The sequence below is a fragment of the Vulpes vulpes genome, chromosome 9 (assembly GCF_048418805.1).
Source record: "Vulpes vulpes isolate BD-2025 chromosome 9, VulVul3, whole genome shotgun sequence".
In the NCBI taxonomy this organism is placed as follows: Eukaryota; Metazoa; Chordata; class Mammalia; order Carnivora; family Canidae; genus Vulpes; species Vulpes vulpes.
The window spans coordinates 98,803,413-98,822,500 of NC_132788.1; the positions used below are offsets into that span (position 1 = coordinate 98,803,413).

A 19,088-nucleotide genomic window follows, 5' to 3' on the forward strand; every position below is an offset into this window, starting at 1 on the left:
TTTTGGCCCAGGGCGCGATCCTGGGGACCCGGGATCAAATCCCACGTCGGGCTCCCGGTGCATGGAGCCTGCTTCTCCCTCTGCCTGTGTCTCTGCCTGTGTCTCTGGCTCTGTCTCTCCTATCTCTCAAGAATAAATAAATTAAAAAAAAATCTTAAAAAAAAAAAAAAAGGAGAACGGGGGCACTCCGGGTGGCTCAGCGGTTTAGCACCTCCTTTGGCCCAGGGCCTGATCCTGGAGACCCAGGATCGAGTCCCACGTCGGGCTCCCTGCATGGAGCCTGCTTCTCCCTCTGCCTGGGTCTCTGCCTCTCTCTGTGTCTCTGTGTCTCTCATGAATAAATAAATAAATAAAAATAGTTTAAAAAAAGGAGGAAAAGAAAAAGTGCCATGATACAGGGGGTGGGGGTGAGGCCTGGAGTCTGTCCCCTAGAGCTGAAGCCCATTGGAGACAAGGCAGGTCATGAGGGATGGGCAGGGAGGTGGCAATGACACCCCCGGCCTGCAGGGCAGCAGGAGCTATGTGCCTAGGATGGGATGAAACATAAGCCTGGGGAGCCAGATGGCAAGGAAGCCCTGGAAGGTTTGCATGGAAACATATCCTCCTGCAACAACCCCACCCCCTCCTGGGAGCTGGTCCCTCCTGCTCCTAGGCTACCCGGCCTCTGTGTCACATCTGGGAGGCCCCCTCCCCCCCACTATGGGAAAAGGTGTCCATTAAGGACACTGAATATGTCCTGGGCTTAGAGCTGGCCTAGCATCACCTGTTCTAGCCCCACTGGTGCCCTATTAGCAGAGTTCTGCTGTCAGAATTTCTGGAACCCACCTGTCTAGAACTGATCTTCCTAAATATTGTGACCCCCCGTGGGCTGGGCCAGTCTGGTCCATCTCTGGGCACCTGGCTCACCAGCCTAGTGGGTGGTCCATAGACACTTGATGAGAGAAGAAGGGGAAGAAGCCATCACCTTACCTGAGGGCTGTCTGCACCTGCCCACCTGACCTGGGGGCCTTGTCCCTGCCTACCTCAACTGGGTCAGACGTGCCATTGGCCAGGTGGCTGTCTTGGGCTCTGTCCCCTGCAGATTCAATCTCTCCCAGGACTGGGTAAGTCAACCACAGGGAGCAGAGGATGCCTGGAGCTGCTGGCAGCCTGGTGCCTCTTCAGTTGCCTCCTGGCCCAGGGTGTGTCCAGAACATTCCTGGCACTGAGCTGGCATCTTCCCCAGGACAGAAGTGGCCGGCGGAGCCGAGACGGGCCAGGGCGTTTACTATGGCGCTTTTATTTCCAGCCTGTTTGCCCAGAAGGCAGAACCAGCCAGGGCACCCATTTTGGGGGTGAATGGTCTGGCCCTCAGTTTTCTCATCTGCCCAACCTCAGAGCTGGCTCGAGTGCCACCTGAGGCTGCTCCCTGCTCTCATCTCACTGGAGCCTCCAAGGATGAATGGTTGGGTCCTAGTGACAGTCTACGGGACAGATAAAGGTGCCTGGAGGCGTCTGACTCCAAGCCAGGCTCTGGTGTTGGTAAGAAGGGCCGTCGATGACACCTATAGCCTCTTCCTAGGGCAGATGTGCACATCCCCCTACCATACTCATCCCCTAGATGCACGGGCCCCAGGTAAACACGTTATAGGGACTCTTGTGGAGGCATAGCCTCCCAGCTGAGGGAACTCCCTGGGCTTCAAGATGTCAAAGCACCCAGACAGGAACTAAAAGATGAGAATGAGCCATGTGGGTGCTGAGGGCACATCTGTGAGTGGCCTCATGATGGTGGCCTGAGGGAGGAGGATGTCTGGGGTCTGACCTGGGGACTGTGGTGTTTCATCAGGGCCTCAGAACTGACAGGGGAGCTGGGGCCTGAAGAGCAGGTAGCTCTTGCCCTTGAGGTGAAACACTGGAAACTGGGATCTCGGGGAAGTGATTCTGGGGATGTCTGACTAGATGTTTCTGCTGTCAAGACTGGAGTGGTAAGGTTGCTGCATGTTCCCAGAACTGTAGGCAGGGCAGCTGCCCCCTGGGACCACCCTGACACTGCCCCAGGAGCCCACGGCTGACCTGATAGCTGATAGCTTGGCCGTGCCTGGCCCTGGGGGGACTGCCTGCCCATGGCTCCCTTGCCAGGGCCTACATACACTCCCAGCCCCGAGGAGACAGGGTTGGACCCACGGCGCAAGGAGAGGAGCCTGCCTTGACCTCTGGGCCCCTCCACCCCCAAGAGGGCCCACTGCAGCTAGACTCAACCTTCCTGTTTCCCCATGCAACTTGGAGCGGGCACGAGCTCCTTCCTGTCGAGAGGATGCTGTGTGACATTGCTGTGCCCAGAGCAGCATCTGGGAACTGGTTGGCTTCTCCTCAACCAGAGCAGAGCAGTCCAAGAGTGCACTTCATCCCACGCAGCCCACTTGGCGGAGTCCTGAGATACCTCTCCCTCCTTGGGAGGTCCTGGCTCTGTGCCCTGTCTCCTACCGTAACTCTTGAATCTAAAAAAAAAAAAAAAAAAAAAAAAAGTTTCTGTTGTTTTTTTTAAGCTTTTATTTATTTATTCATGAGAGACACACAGAGAGAGAGAGAGAGGCAGAGACATAGGCAGAGGGAGAAGCAGGCTCCTTGTGGGGAGCCTGATGCGGGATTTGATCCCAGGACCCCGGGATCATGACCTGAGCCAAAGGCAGATGCTCAACCGCTGAACCACCCAAGTGTCCCTATGTTTCTGTTTTTATAAACAGATTTATTGAGGCACAGCCGGCATACCATAAACCACACATCTGTACAAAGTATCAGATTAGCTAAGTTTTGACATATGTACTTGCCTATGAAACCATCACCACAGTAGAGGTAGTGAATACAACCAACAGCCCCAGAAAATTCCCAGGGATGGAAAAGAAAACTTCTGTTTCCTGTACTCACAACACCTCTGACACCACATGTGGGTTTTCCACACTGGTTAATTCTGACATTACCTGGAGTTAGTACAAACCCCCAACAGGAGAGGGCTGTAGTCCCATGAGATTGCCTCTACTTCCAACATCAGCCACAGTCCGGGTCTCCAGGACTGCTGACAGACTGGCTACAAATCAGAAATCTCCTGTGACCCCCTCTTTGGATTCCGTAGTTTGCTAGAACTGCTCACAGAATTCAGGAAAGTGCTTTATGTGCTGTTACTGATTTGCTATAAGGGATACCACTGAGGAAGAGCCAGATGAAGAGATGCACTGGGCATGGTATGTGGGAAGGGGTGTGGAGCTTCCATGCCCCCTCTAAGTGGTTATCCTCCCAGCACCTCCACCCTTTCACCAAACTGGAAGCTCTTCAAGCCCTGTACTTTGTGTTACAGAGGCTTCAGGACATAGCTACGATTGATTAAATCATTGGCCATTGGCGATTGAGTATCAATCTCCAGCAGCTTTTCCCTCTTTGGACTCTAATCACGTAGTTGGTTCCCTGACAACCAGCTCCCATCCTCAGGTGTGTTCCAAAAGTCACCCCATTAACAGAAAGTCAGGTGTGGTTGGAAGCGGTTTGTTATGAATAACAAAAAGATGCTCCTATATCATTTTTTAAAAAAGATTTTATTTATTTATTCATGAGAGACACACAGAGAGAGGCAGAGACATAGGCAGAGGGAGAAGCAGGCTCCCTGCTGGAAGCCTGAAGTGGGCCCTGGGCCCAGGGCCCTGGGATCACAATCTGAGCCAAAGGCAGATGCTCAACCACTGAGCCACCCAGGTGCCTCTATCAAGTGCCTTCCATCTGTCAGACACTGTATCAGTGAGTTTAAATCTCCAAATTGGTCTGCAAGGAAATGCTGTGATCTCCACTTTGTAGCTGGGGCAATTAAAAGGCTCAGAGAGGCATGCCTGGGTGGCTCAGCGGTTGAGTGGCTGCCTTCAGCCCAGGGCGTGATCCTGGAGTTCTGGGATCGAGTCCCGCATCGGGCTCCTTGCATGGAACCTGCTTCTCCCTCTACCTGTGTCTCTGCCTCTCTCTCTGTGTCTCTCATGAATTAAAAAAAAAAAAAATAAGGCTCAGAGATGTCAAGCAGTCTCTTACATGTCACACAGCTGGTAAATGTTAGAGTCACAATTTGAATTGCACTTGGCTCCACTGGACCCACACTGCCCCGTGTAGTGGTCCTTCTGAGATTCTGGTCACTCCGGGTGTCCTGGGTTCCTCAGCCACAAGATGCATTTTCCTTCCTTCTTTTCTTTCTTCTCTTGTTTTTACTTTTATTGAGGTGATAATGACATACTGCAAAGTTCACCATTTTAGAGGGAACAATTCAGTGGCATTTAGTATATTCAAGATATTGGACAACTGTTGCCTCCCTCTGGTTATAGAACATTTTTACCACCCCTAAAAGAAATCCCATACCCTTTAGCAGTCACTCGTCATTCCTCCTTGAATCTAGAAAGTAGCCAGCAATTAGATTTCCAGTATGCTGCCCCAGATCTGTCCCTGTTGTAAAGGCCAAGGGGTGGTGCGCCTGCTTGCCTCTCCCTAGCAGGGGTGTCCTGTGTTGGGGGGGCAATGGAAGAAGGTGCCCAGGCTCTATATGTCAGGTCCCAAAACCTCTGCCCTCATAACTGGAGCTAGAGAGGAAATCCCAGGTCTCTCCCTAAGATTTCCACTTCCCGGTAATTTCCCCGTTTGCAGGGCCACACTGGCCTGGAGCCAGCTCTGCTGCTTGGCACAGAAGACCACTGTCCCCCGTGGCCTGTCCAGGTTCATATGATGCCAAGCATCTCAGAGAGATGTTCCCCAACGAGCCAAGCAGAGCCGGTTCCTCCTGGAACAACACCACCGAGAAATGCTTTTGCCTTTTGGGGGTGGTGGGGGCTGGGGAAGGGGTGCGCAGAGCAAGGCACTGGAGGTGTTGGGGGAGCTGCTCCAAGCACAGGGATCTGGGGCAGGATGGACTTGCTAGATCCAAATTTCCAAAGCAAATTCAACAGCTCGCACTTCAAGTTGCTGCCCAAGAGGCACATAGGGCCCGGGTGTGGCCGGCAGTGCCAGCCACTCCCTGCCAGCCACGTTCCTGCTGAGGAGCATGCCTGGGGCTTCTTTTTTCTTGAGCAGCAGCTTTTTTTTTTTTTTTTTAAATATTTGATTTATTTATTCATGAGAGACACATAGAGAGAAAGAGGCAGAGACAGGCAGAGAGAGAAGCAGGCTCCATGCAGGGAGCCTGATGTAGGACTCGATCCCGGGACTCCAGGATCACGCCCTGGGCCGAAGGTGGTGCTAAACCGCTGAGCCACACAGCGATCCCCTTGAGCAACAGCTTTATTGAGATATACTTTACATATCATACAATTTACCCTCTTGAAGTGTTCAATTCACTAGTTTTTAGTACAGAGTTGTGCAACTGTCACCACGGTCCATCCTAGAGCATTCCCATCAATCCCAAAGGAGACCCCGTCGTGCCATTAGTCACTCCTCTTCCCCCCGCCCCAGCTCCTGGCAACCACTAATCGTTTTGTCGCTGTGGATTTGTCTGTTCTTGATATTCCATATAAATGGAATCACCCACTGTTTGTATCTGGCTTCTTTCTCTCAGCATGATGTTTTGGGATTTATCCATGTTGTAGCATGTGTCAGGGCTTCTTTCCTCTTAAGGCTAATCCTCCGTTGCACGGATGGACCACATTTTGTTTATCCATCCATGTGTTGATGGACATTTGTGTTGCTTCTGCCTTTTGGCGATCGTGACTAGTGCTGCTGTGAACATGTGTGTCCAATCTGTTGGAACACCTGCTTTCAATTCTTGGGGTCTAAGCCCAGCGCTGGAATTGCTGGATCCTATGCAAAATCTGAAGGAACTTGAAGGAACCACTTCCTTCTTTTGTGAGGTTACTATAAAGATGATAATGAAGTGTCATCATGTAAAGAATAGGACACCCTGTCAAATATGAATCCTACATAAAAAGTAATACGTTTATGTTTAGTGTAAGTATGTTCCAAATATCGCATGGGATATACTTATACTAAAAAAAAACCCCAAACACAACTTTTTACTGGGTCATTTATCTGAGATTCAAATTTTGAAATATTTTTACTTGCTCCCCCTAATTCACGTCTTTTCTCTGCCGAAAACGTTATTTAGCCCCATGCTTACTTACATGGGGCTTGCTTACTGTTTACAGTCTGTCTTTTGTGTATATGCCCCCAAAATGGAGCTGTTGGATCATATGGTAATTCTATGTTTAGCTTTTCAAGGAACCACCAGACTGTTTTCCTCAGCAGCTGCACCGTTTTAAATTCCCACCAGCAGTGCACACATTTTTCCACATCCTCACCAAAACTTGTTATGGTTTATTTATTTATTTATTTATTTATTTATTTATTTATTTATTTATTTTTAATTAATTAATTTTTAAAACTGGTTGCTTGGAGCTTTTCTTTTCTTTTCTTTTTTTTTTTTTTTTTTGGAGTTTTTTTCCACTTGGTACAAGGCACATGGTTCCAGGGTGTCAGAAAGGCTTGCCTGTGGCTTGGATAGTAAAGAGTGGTGTTCTCTTAACTTCTTTTTTGGTGTTTTGCTGTTTTAATATAAAAGAGCTCAACTGCTTCTGCTTGCTGCAGCCTGCCTGGTCTAGGGGGAGGGGAGGGGCTCTGATGAGCCTCGCTGCCTTCTGAAGCCTGATGATGGCCACTCAGGATGGGGACTCAGTGTTGGTTTTGCCAGGCTGGCCACCAGGCTGCTTCCTCATGGCTTCCAGAGCCAAGTCACAGGTGATCTTGCTGCTGGAGTTCTGGAGAGATCCCAAGGGTTCTGGGGACTCCAACACTATAGCCATGAACGGGAGAGTGGACCTCCTAAAAAAGAACCTTGCCCACCAGTGACCCGGGTTGGCCTTGAGGAGACCAGGGTGGTGAGGGATGCCTTCCCCAGGATCCTCGGAACTTCCACAGGAGCTGTTACTGGAAGTGGAGACCAGGTGGCACAGGTAATAATTATGGGTGGTCACGATTGAGCCGCTGGAGGGGACGGCTGTCATCCTGTCTCTTGTGACCTGGTGGGAACCTCGGTGGTGACCCCTCATGGACCTTGGGGCACGATCACGGGTTGCAAGGACAGGGATGCTAGGCCACGGAGCCCTTTTGCAGAGGAGACCACTAAAGGCTGCTCCGCGACGGAAGTGGGCACAGGGTGCGCAGGGGGTTAACACCCCTGCTTGGCTATTATGGTCTATTTAAAAAAACAGCAAGAAACCATTGTAATAGGTGTGAAGTGATATCTTGTGGTTTTAATTTGCATTTCCCTAATAATTAGTGATGTTGAGCATCTTTTCATGTACTTGTTGGCCATCCGTATGTCTTCCTTAGAGACACATCTATTCAGATCCTTTGCCCATTTTGGAACTGGGTTGTTTGCTTTTTATTGTTGTTGGGCTGCAGACACTCTTAATATATCCTGGGTATTAATCCTTTATCAGATATCTGATTCACACATATTTTCTCCCACTCTTTGGGTTGCCTAAAATCCTATTGTTTAAGCCGCCCATTTATGATAATTTGTTATAGCAGCCACAAGAGACTCATACAGTATTGTTCCTCCCATGCCCTTGCCTGGCCTGGAATTCACGTGTGATGTGTGTGTGTGTGTGTGTGCACGTGTACACACACACACACACACACACACACACACACACACACCCTTCCAAACATTTTGGTTGTTCCTGGGGAGAGTGAATGTTCACTCTTCGCCATGGGCAAAGGGAGAGTGCTGGGCAGATCTCGGCCTGGATTTTTCCTGATCTGTGAAGGTGCCTTGGAAGGTGCTTCCCTTGTCCATGGAGATTCCCAGCAGCCCTTGCACCTTGCTTCTGAACAGCTTCTCCCACCCACTCTCCTTGGGTGTCTTTTCTAAACACCTGGGAATCCTGGAGAAGATACTGAGGTTGGGGCACGCAGCAGGTGGTGAGGATGAGCATGACCTTGACTCCATCTTTGCTATAGTGGCTGCAGTGGCTCTGGTTCAGTTGCCAACACGCAGCTCTTTGTACCTGCCCAGGAGCTACACACCTTCTAAGTGAGTGGCCAGGGGCCAGTCACCCAGATTGAGGTTCTTGTAGCCTCACAGGAGGCCATCGCTCCAGGGAATCAAGTGGTGCTCCTGACAGGCATGCCCCTGGAGGCTGAGGCTACCCTGGGTCAGTGTGGAGTGGAGGCTCTGACCACCCTGGAAGTAGCTGGCTGCATGGTTCCCTGGCCCCTGCTGGGAGAGTAAGAGGGCAGACTCCCCAGCTGGCCAAACAGGAGAAAAAGAGGAAGACAGGCCGAGCTAAGTGGTGGATGCGGTACAACCAGCAACGTTGTGCCCACCTTTGGTAAGAAGGGCTCCAATGCCAACTCTTAAGTCCATCGTAATCCTGGCTTTTCCCAAGAAAGCCACTTAATGCAGTCAAAAAAGACGCTATTAGAGTTCGCTCCCAGGATCCCCTGGGTTTGGGGAAAATCAAGAAGCCCTCCTGCCAATTTTCTTTGCTGAGATCAGGTGAGGCTGGCTGAAGAGCCCCCCTCACGGCCTACTCTAAACCCCAAGACTTGGGAGTGGGCTCACACTGGCAGTGGGGAGAGATCTCTGATCCTCTGCAGAGCCAGCACCCCTGGTCCTCACATCTCTGGGTACAGAGGGCAGGAGGTGCAGGAAATCTCCCTACCTAGTCTGAACCCCTCTACCCCCCAGACAACAGGAAGTGAAAATGCTCAGCTCTTGTTGAAAATGCCTTCCTGTACCCTTTCCCTGGCTGCTGTTTCCCTCTTGTCCTATGAACGTGGTACCTCCTTCCATCATCAATTTATCCCTCATCCCCTGGATGAACACATAGGCGGCTCCTGGTTATTCACTGCTCCTAACAAGGCTGCTGTGAATGACTGGAGCACCTTGGCATCTGTGTCCTTCCAGTAGGATCAGAGGTTAGATGCAGTTACGTTTTTGTTAGTATGGCCAGTGGCTCCCCAAGTAATGTCACTGCTGTGCCCTTCCAGGCAGTGAACAACATGCCCCACCACTGCTCCTGCACACAGGCATGCCCTGTTCCAGCTCTGGCTTTGGGGTCCCTGCCGTGCTGTGCTAAACACCTGTACCTTGCAGGCGATGAGTCTGCACATCTGTCTTCCAGTGCCAAGACCAGACTCTGACCCCTCAGAATGTCTAGGAATTGACTGGCTCCACGGAAGAACAAAATGCTTCTCAACAATAGGACCACATCCCTCATCCGCCCACCCAGACCTGGCCCCCTATGCAACTCATCACTGGCACGCTAAGAGATGTTTAACAATCTCCCAGTGGGGGGCACCTGGGTGGCTCAGTGGTTGAGCAGCTACCTTCAGCTCAGGTCATGATCCCAGGGTCCTGAGACGGAGTCCCATATCGGACTCCCCACAGGGAGCCTGCTTCTCCCTCTGCCTGTGTCTCTGCCTCTCTCTGTCTTTCTCATGGATAAATAAACAAAATCTTAAAACAAAACAAAACAAACTCCTGGTGGGACCAACCCAGCCAGTTCTGCCTTGACGTGACATTCCTAAAAATGACCACACTCTGCAAATTCGCACCAACCACAGGGCTTATGGGAAAACAGGGTCAGGCCACAACTTAAAAACTGTGTCATTGACACATTAAAAAAAAAAAAAAAAAAAAAAGACCGGCTCCTACTGAAAGCGGTAGCACTGCTGCACACATGTAAAGTGGCTTAGAGTGATGTGAATACTACAGCAAATACTTGACCTTTAGAAGGGACCTGAGGTTCACAGGTGGTCGTGGTGTGGGAAGGCTGTAGCCAGGTTTCCAGATAGGGTCTGTCGTGGTAGCTCCTAACAGCTGAGGGAGTGTGTAGATGTTGAGGGGCGTGTGTGGTGGGGGGTAGGGGGGTTGTTGTATATTCACATGCAACTCGGGTCAGCCGGGTACAGTTTTCTGCATTCCTCCAGCTTTGCCCCTGAAAAAACCCTGCATAAGCACCACCACATTCGATCACATTATGCTCAAATCCATCTCTGAGGTCTCCATCATGTTGGAACAAATTTGTGCTTTCAAAGCAAATTAGAGCACAATGGATGGGGCTCCCCCCCCCAACTCCTCATCCCCCAGCAGTTTGAGGCTACCAGCAGGAAGTCACTAAATGTGATGTGGGGAGGGATGTGTAGTATTACAGTTTTTTCACCATCAGATACAAGAGTCAGGGGTATCCTCAGGAGCACAGAGAATAGTGAGATGCAGTGAAATGAGGAAGTGATAACTTTTGAGTACTTGCAACTTTTATTTTTAATATCATGGATTTAATTGCAAGTTTGTACAACTCAGCTTTTAGCGATGGCCCTGCGAAACGAGGGCTCACACGTTTCCTAGAAATGGATCACCTGGCTTTCCCCCAGGGCCCCGCTGCAGCTCAGGGGGCTGGTGAGGACATCGGCACATGTGTACTGAGCGCCCACGTGTCTGGGGCCAGGTGTCCAGCAGCAAATGGGGCTTATATCTCTGGGGAGACAGACGGGAAGCAAGGGCTCCTGGGATAAAACGATCATTGCTCTCGTGTTGGGCACCAGAACATCAAACTGGGTGATGAGGGCATGGTGGTGTCTATTATTCACCCCATTAGTGAAGGAGGGATCCCCTGCATCAAACAATTTGAGATGGCCAAACACACAACACCCAACACCAGTCTGGTGAGATGGACAGACAGCAGCTCGTCACATAAACTCACAACCCTGGGTTGGAAGAGGACCCAGCTCGCCACGCAAGACCACGCACGTGGAGGTTGCATTTGGGAGGGGAGTGAACCCCCAGATGCTGTGGGAGGCAGACTTTCCAGTAACAGGAGGGTGAGGGGGTCCTTGGTTCCCAGGGGAGGATGTGATTGGCTTGTTTGAAAGACAAGGAGGGGAGCCTTGCTAGGCCGGGGACTGGTGGGGTATAACTGGTGGGGTTACAGAGGTGGGAAACAGCCTCTTCTGCCGAGTGGGGGGGCATACATATAGTGACAGCAGGGAACTCACAGGCCTTTGGTGGGTGGCAGGTGGTGGTCCGTGATTTCATGGAAGCCAGTGTGGCTGGAGCCCAGTGGAGGAGGGGACAAAGGGAGGGGCAGGAGGGGGCAGGAGGCTGGCTTCAAGGCTGGAGAGTGGGACCCATTTACAGAAGAGCAGGAGGAGGCGTTGCGGGCTGGACAGGACAGACCCACATCAGGAGGGTGATACCAGAAGGCCCTGCCTGGTGCCGGAGAGGACAGAGTTTAGGGGCCTGTGCCTCTTCTTGGTCTCAGCACCCCGGTGGCGCCTGCCGTCTGCCCCCTTCCACCAGGCTCCTGCGGGGCCTCTCCAGCATCTGCTAGGGCAAGCCCTGTCTTCCCTGTGTCCCCACTGCCTGCCCAGGGCTTGGCCTAAAGCCAAGAGAGGGCTGGTGCGCAGGCCACCCAGAGGCCCCACAGTGCCTGGGAGCAGGGAGGGTTCAGAGGAAGCTTCTGGGAGGAGCAGAATTGGGTGGAATTGGGTAGCCGAAGGGAAAAGGCCAAAGAGCAGAGTTTGAGGGGTCAACACAAAGCATCTGAGGAACTGGGGTGAGACTGAGCCATCAGGGTGGCCTCGGGGCAGCCTGGAGTTTGGACTTGGTCCCAAAGAACAGGGATCCCCAAAGATTTGGGGCAGGAGGGGAGAGTGGTCAGCAGTAGTTTTAGGAGGACCCCTGTAGCTGGACTGGTCCTCTTAGAGGGGGAAACGGTGCCAGTTGAGGGTGGGGGTGATGCTGGGAGGAGGGGGACAGGACTTGAACATGATAAAGAAGGAGGTGTGCCCCCCAACCTATGGGCTATTGCTCAGTTGGGGACACTCTGAGGGGCAGGAGAGTAAGGGGTGCTGGCCCTACCCTGCTGTAGGCCAGAGGGGAAAGGAGGCCCACAGAGGGGAGGGCCTGGCTCAGCGGACCTGTGGACAGCGGCAGGGGTGGGTGCTGCGAGGGTAGAAGTGAGGGCCAGCAGTCAGGCACCGGGGGACACTTGCGCATCTGGAAGGTTCACCCCGTGGCCAGCCTGTCTCCCCAACGGGCTTTGCTCCTGAGGACGCGCGTACACCGCACAGGTCGCCGGGGGAGGCCTGGGCAGGTCGGGTCGGAGGAGGGGGCCTTGCGGGGGTGGGGGGGCGATCCAGGAGGAGGCAGGGGAGGCGGGTCCCAGGAGGATGAGACCCCAGGAAAGGGGAGCGGGGGCGATGCGGGGGGCAGGAAAGGACCGTTCGGATCCGGATCCGAGGAAGGAGGACGTGGACCTGGCCTGGGGGTCAGGTCCGGGCAGGGGGCGGGGCAAGTCCGGAGAGAGTCCTGGCAGGGGGAGGAGTCCCGGGGAGGGAGCGGGGGCGGGCGGCCGGGCAGGGAGGGGGCGGGGCGGGGGGAATAGGGGCCCTGTCGGGTCCGAGGGTCTGGGGGTGAGCCGCCGCGGGGTCCGGGCAGGGGGCGCGGCGGAGGCGGTGGAGGCGGCGGAGGCGGCGAGTCGGGGGACCCGCGCGGGGCGCGGGGCGGGGGGCGGGGGGCGGGGCGAGCTGGGGGCGGGGCCGAGGCGGGTCCGGGGAGGGGGCTGGTCCGGGGCTGCCCCAGCTCGGCCAGCGGCGGAGCGGGGCGCATGGCGCCGTGCGCACGGCGCGGGGGCTGCGAACAAAGGGCCCCCGGCGGCGCAGGGGGCGCCGCGGCGCTCGGACCCCGGCCCCGGCCCAGCCCCGGCCCGGCCCCCTCCCTGGGCGCGGCGCCCCCGCGGAGCCGAAAAATGCGGGGCGCCCTGCTCTGCCCGCTGCTGCGCCTCCTGCTTGTGCTGCGGTCGCCGCGGGACGGCGTGAGCGCTGCGCCCCAGGCCCCGTGAGTTGCGGCGGGCGACGGAGGAGGAGGCCGTCCTCTGGGGGGGCCCGGGACTGGGTCAGAGAGGTGCAGCGACCCGTTCGAGGCGGCACAGCCTCCGCACCGGGCGGGACCTAGAGTCTGGCGCCCGGCTCCCGGGGTCGGGGGAAGGGGGCCCCGAGCCCTCCGACGTGGCCACCCGGAGGGGTTCCCAGACCAGGCTGCCAGGCCGCGCCCCCCCCCGCCTTCCCCCGGGGTGCACGGGGCTGTCGTCGTGGGTGGTGACTTCAGGCTGTCGGTGGCACGGAGGTGAGGTGCGTGTCTTGGCTGGGACGCGGGAGAGACCTGCCGGCCCATCTCCCTGGGAGGGCGTGGTGGCCGGGAGGAAGTGCTTGTTTTGCTTCCACATTTTTCTTGAAGTTTGCCTGCGGAGCCTCTGGTGGGTCGACACAGCGAGGAGGTGAATTAACTAGCTCCTAAGGAGAATTTCCCGTGAGTTGGCTTCATGGGGAATATTTCCAGACCTGGAGTTGGGGTGAGCCCTGGAGGCTGTGGCTCAGGGAGGCCACCTGGAGCTGCCCAAGCTTCAGCTTTTATGAGGTGGTTTGTTCAAGCCGTGCTTGCTTAGGAGTTCCCAGAAAACAGGTCAAGCATGGGACTTGGTGGGTGGTGTCTCTTCCAGCCACGGCTCCTTTGGAAAAGGAAGACACCATACTGCGCCATACTTGAGCCATGGGATTTACCTCTCCTGGGCCCTTGTGAAATTGGAATTCAGCAAATTTTTGTCCCCGGTGTTTCAAAGCAGGCACTCCTTAAAATAGAGGTTTTCAGCCAGGGGGGACCGATTTTTGTTTCCCTGGGGGTCATTTGGCAATTTTAGCGGGGGGCATTTTTGGCTCACATCTAGGGAGAGGCAATGCTGCTGGAATCTACCGAGTGGAGGCCAGAGTTGCTGCAGAAGAAACGTTTTGCCATGTGCAGGTCCACCTTCACCACAAAGCTTGACCCGGCCCTAAATTAGAGACCCTGCTTTATAAGGACCAAGTTCAGAGTTGGGTGGAACTGCAACTCTGGGTTGCAGAGTTTCGAAGGGTTTTCAGGAGCATTTGCCTCTGGCTAATAAAGTCATCCTTCTGTCGAGGGACATGGAATCCCTGTGCTGGAAGACACACACTAGGAAGTGAAGTTGCAAAATTACTGACCCAGGTTCTAGATTAGTTAACCTCTAAGCCAGGGCCATGGTCCACCCAGTGGAGGGATCCTGTTTTAGGAATAGCCCTGGTACCCACTTCTGTGACCATGTGATTTTTAAAAAAATATTTCATTTATTTATTTATTTATTTAAATTTATTTTTAAAATATGTTATTTATTTATTTGAAAGAGAGAGAGTGCACACACATGAGCAAGGGTGCAGGGGTGGGGGAGAAGGAGAAGCAGACTCCTTTCTAAGTAGGAAACCCATTGCGGGGCTCAGTCCCAGAACCCTGGGATCATGACCTGAGCCAAAGGCAGATGCTTGCTTAATGGGCTGAGCCATCCAGGTTCCCAGACCCATGTGATTTTTGCATGAGGAATCCCTGACCCCAGAAAGCAGCATGGATTTGCACATTGTAGTAAGACCAAGACTGTCTGCTTTTTACCAAACACCACCTTTTCCAGGCCGGGACCTGCTGAGACCATAGGATGAGAAGCAGTGTCAGTTGTGATGCCAAGGGGGTGCATCAGGTCAACAATGCTTAGCCAGCAAGCATCCCAACAGCTGCAACTCATGAACCTCAGGGAGAGTTAATTTGGTTCTGTTGGTTCTCTAGGTCCCTTGGGTGAAAAATCTAACTCAGATCTGGATGAGGGCTTTAAGAGGAGACTAAGGAAAATGAACATATGGATTTGTCTATTCCCCAAATACTCTTCCCCAGTCTGCATGTGCTGGGGGTCCTCTGGGAGCTAGATGGAAAGGTTATTCCTAGAAGAGGTTGAGGTCCCCCTGCAGCAGGCAGGACACATAGGAAGCTGGAGTCATTGCACCCCCGGGTTGGTGTTGGAATTAGATAATACACAGCATGTCCCTAGGGCGATGATGCTTACCCAGGATCAGCACAGTTACGCACCCAGGATCACTGCACGCTGTGTGAACTGCTGAGGCCAGATGCTGCACACAGGAACCTGGTCATTGCGAGTGATTGTTGGTGCTGGAGTCGGACAGAACATTGGACTCCCAGGGTCATTACTGGTTCTGGTCATTGCTGGATCTGGGCTGTGTACCTATAAAACTCGGGTCTTGGCACATTCTCATCAGTGCTGGAGATACATAGTAAGTCATCGTATGTCCTGAGGTCCTTGCAGGCTCCGGTCTGTCCTGAAGTAGGACAGTCCACGTAGGAACCCAGAGCGCGTGAACTCTGGCCACTGTTCAAGCTGGACAGAGCACGGCAGGCTTCCAGGGTCGGTGCTGCGGCCGGACAGGACTCAACAGGAAGCCACTGTGTCTTTTGAAATGCCCCATTTTTCATGAAGTTTTAATAAAGTCCAGTTTATCAATGATTTCTTTGATGGATAATGCTTTTGGGATCTTTTGCATGAAATCTTTGCTTTAACCCAAGTTCACAAAGCCTTTCTCCTGTGTCCTTCTGGTGTTTTTTTTTTTTTAATAGTTTTACATTTATTTTATTTTATTTTTTTTTAATTTTATTTGGGGATCCCTGGGTGGCTCAGCGATTTGGCGCCTGCCTTTGGCCCAGAGCGCAATCCTCGAGTCCCAGGATCGAGTCCCGCGTCGGGCTCCCTGCATGGGGCCTGCTTCTCCCTCTGCCTGTGTCTCTGCCTCTCTCTCTCTCTCTCTCTCTCTCTCTCTCTGTGTCTATCTTGAATAAATAAATAAATCTTTAAAATAAAAAAATTATTTATTTGAGAGCGAGAGAGACAGAGATAGCAACAGAAATAGTGAGAGAGAGCACGAGTGAGGAGAGCAGAGGGAAAAGCAGGCTTCCCACCAAGCAGGGAGACCGATGTGGGACTTGATCCCAGGACTCCGGGATCATGACCTGAGCCCAAGGCAGACATGCTTAACCAGCTGAGCCACCCAGGCGCCCCTATAGTTTTACATTTAGATCTCTGACCCAGTTTGAGTTCATCTCAGCATATGGTGTTCAGTCCGGGATCTAAATTCATCTCCGTGTCTGTGGACGTCCGGTTGTCCCAGAGAGGATTCTGAGAGATAAAAATCTCTCCTAATTTCCTTGCCTGGCCTAGGGTTTTCCCTTTCACCTGTTTCCTTCTGGTGCCTATAGGTCTGCAGGGTTGGATTTGTGCTACCTTTGCTGTCTGAGCTCTCAGCACTTGCTGTTGCCTTGTGAGCAGTTTTTGTGGGTGAAGATGAATGAGACTTTCTGATTATCTGTGGAAGGTTGTAGAATACCAGAGGCAGGAGCTCAGGGGGGAGGATCTGTGCCTCAAGTTGGATGCCCTAAGGGTGCCCCAAGGCTCTCTCCTGTCTGATCCACGGCATGTTCCTTCTTCTGGAGTGACAGCTTTCCCATCTGCAAAGGAAGATAATGTTCTCTACACTCCAGGAGTATCTTCACAGTTCATGAAGCTGAGGATTTTCAGGAAGAGAAACCTGTTTTGGTTCCATTGTTCACAGAGCTTTTTCAGTGTCGGGCCATTTAGTTTATTTATTTATTTTTAAATTTTTATTTATTTATGATAGTCACACAGAGAGAGAGAGAGAGAGAGTCAGAGACACAGGCAGAGGGAGAAGCAGGCTCCATGCACTGGGAGCCCGACGTGGGATTCGATCCCGGGTCTCCAGGATCGCGCCCTGGGCCAAAGGCAGGCGCTAAACCGCTGCGCCACCCAGGGATCCCAATTTAGTTTATTTTCAGGGTTTTTGTTCTTAAAATTAATGCTGCAGGAAGCTCTTTGTTTCTTTCCACTGGGTTCTGGAGTCTGGCTGCCTGGGTCTGAATCCTGGTCTCTTGGCACAGGCACATGACTTGGCCTGCCTTTCTTTCTTTCTTTCTTTCTTTCTTTCTTTCTTTCTTTCTTTCTTTCTTTCTTTCTTACTTTCTCTTTCTTTCTTTCTTTTCTTTCTTTCTTCTTTCTAATTTTATTTATTTATTTGACAGAGAGAGAGGGAGACAAAGCAAGCACAAATAGGGGGAGGGGAGAAGGAGAGGGAGTAGCAGATTCCCCATGGAGCAGGGAGCCCGCCTCAGGGCCTGATCCCAGGACCCGGTGATCATGACCTGAGCCAAAGGCAGATGCTCAGCTGATTGAGCCACCCAAGTGCCCCATGACTTGGCTTTTCTAGGGCTCTAATTTCTGACTCAGTAAATGGCTTTTAGCACTTGTCACAGGGTGGCTCTGAGGATGAAGTGGGATCCTGCCAGTAACTCAGGAGAGTATTTCACAGTGTTGGTGCAGCACGCACAAAGGTCCTGTGGCAGAATAAGATGACTGAAAAGGCCAGAGGCCAGAATGCAGACATTGGAAGGGGGTGTGGTGCCGGCTAGATCCAGAGAGGCCAGGTTTACCTCATCAGGAGGCTTCAGAGATCAATAAGCCAGCCCATGGTCTCAAGGAGCTCACAGGTCAGTGGGGGACACAGATACATAAAATGACAGTGTCATCATGGTGTGGTCAGGTGTAGGTGGAAGCCAATGCAGGGAGTACTGTGACCCAGCCAGAGCTACAGGGAGGCCGGCGGGAGCTGGGGGTCAGACAGCCTTCGGACTTCACTGAGGTTCTCCTCTCTGACAGGCCCTATTTGATTGCTGCGCCCTCTGTCTTCCGCTCCGGAGTGGAGGAAGTCATCAGCGTGACCATCTTTAACTCCCCTCGGGAAGTCATGGTCCAGGCTCAGCTGGTGGCCCAGGGCGAGGCAGTGGCATGGAGCCAGGGAGCCATCCTGGGTAGGTCCCTGACCAGGGCTTCCTCTCCCTCTGTAGAGTGGCCTTCGGGGCTCAGGCAGTGTGGGCATTGCTTTGCTTCTTTCCCATCTCACCTCCTATCAGGGCAGGGAGAGCAGACTGCCTTCTCCCCACTTTTCAGATGGGGATATTGAGACCCAGGAGGGGCAGCCACCTGCCCCGTCTAGGAAATCAGAGTGCATTGTTCCTCTGTAGCCCAGGTTCTATTTTTTTCTTTTATTTTTTTAAGATTAAAAAAATTATTCATGAGACACAGAGAGAGGCAGAAACATAGGCAGAGGGAGAAGCAGGCTCCCCATGGAGAGCCTGATACAGAACTTGATCCCAGGACCCTGGGATCATGACCTGAGCCAAAAGAAGACACTCAACCACTGAGCCACCCAGGTGCTCCCACAGCCCAGGTTCTCTGGGGGCATATCTGGATGGAGTCAGGCCTTCTTCTGGCTAGAGGTGGGACCGGGGTCCAGAGGGACTCTCATGACCACTTCAGACCTTTTATTGAGCTTCTAGGACACCTGTGGTGCTAGATCCAGCCCCCAGCTTCCAGCCAGACTGTCACTGAGTTGGGCTCAGGCCCCTGGCCAGCCTCTGCCCTGCTGTCCTTGGTAAACTGCAGATAACAGCAGTGTGGGCCTCCTGGACAAAGGTGTGAGAGTAGGGAGCTGCCTCAAGGCCTGGAGTCCAGCAGGGCGGACACCTTATTTCTCACATACAGTGTGATTTGGCCACAGGAGACACAGAGAGACGATGTCAGGGCTCTAAGGCCAGCAAGGTAGCACCTATCCCCTGGGGAGATGAGGGAGAGGCTGGCCTGGAGTGGAAACCAGGAGAGGGCTAGGGTAGGCAGGAGTGAAGTCCTGGCTCTGTGGGCCACCCTGAAACCCAGATCAGGTTGGCTTCAGCAACAGAGTGTTTATGGGCTGTCATAACTAGGAAAGTCCACTGGCATCACTGGCTGTCTCCCAGCCCCACTTCTGGGTGGGTCTGTGTCTCCCCAAAGCCGAGAGTGTGACAGGTACGCGAGACCGCTGAGAAATATCCCAGTGTTCTCTCTGATTGGCCTATCTTGGGTCATGTGCTCAATCAATCAATCAATCAATCCTGACCCAACCCCTCTGACCGGGGTGGGGAGGCCTATGCCGATTGGCCCATTTGGGGTCATGTGCTCAACTCTGAGTCCATCACTGTGACTGTGGGAAGACCTATGTAGATTTGCCCTGAGCCTCAAGAGAGATGGGCGGAACCGCAGCAAACCTCAACTGAGAGCTGGGCAGGTCGTTCCCCCAAGGAAATTGGGGTTCTGCTAGTAGAAAATGGGGAATGGATACTGGGAGGCAAAACA

The 19,088-nt window shown here is 53.0% G+C and overlaps 2 protein-coding genes and 1 pseudogene across 11 annotated transcripts in view; 2 read left to right on the forward strand and 1 right to left on the reverse strand.

Moving 5' to 3' along the window:
- Window positions 1–6,703: 6,703 nt before the first annotated feature.
- PPDPF (pancreatic progenitor cell differentiation and proliferation factor) lies at window positions 6,704–6,995 on the reverse strand. Its single transcript, XM_072722131.1, is given in 2 exon segments — window positions 6,704–6,825; window positions 6,863–6,995. Coding segments are annotated over 2 exon segments (255 nt in total).
- Window positions 6,996–7,705: 710 nt separating this feature from the next.
- On the forward strand, window positions 7,706–8,356 carry LOC140594017 (ubiquitin-like FUBI-ribosomal protein eS30 fusion protein; annotated as a pseudogene).
- A 4,250-nt stretch (window positions 8,357–12,606) lies between these two features.
- Window positions 12,607–19,088, forward strand: part of CPAMD8 (C3 and PZP like alpha-2-macroglobulin domain containing 8) — a 77,391-nt gene continuing 70,909 nt past the window's right edge. For 6 of the 10 annotated variants that reach the window (XR_003233635.2, XM_025989696.2, XM_025989697.2 and 3 more), the window contains exons 1-2: window positions 12,607–12,838; window positions 17,577–17,728. Coding sequence is in view for 7 of the 10 variants with exons in the window: in XM_025989696.2 (XP_025845481.2) it covers window positions 12,609–12,838; window positions 17,577–17,728 (382 nt within the window). In the remaining 3 variants the exon portion in view is untranslated. Of the gene's footprint in view, window positions 13,132–17,576; window positions 17,729–19,088 lie in introns of all 10 variants that reach the window. The other 4 variants (XM_072721288.1, XM_072721286.1, XM_025989699.2 and 1 more) reach the window with 4 other exon arrangements.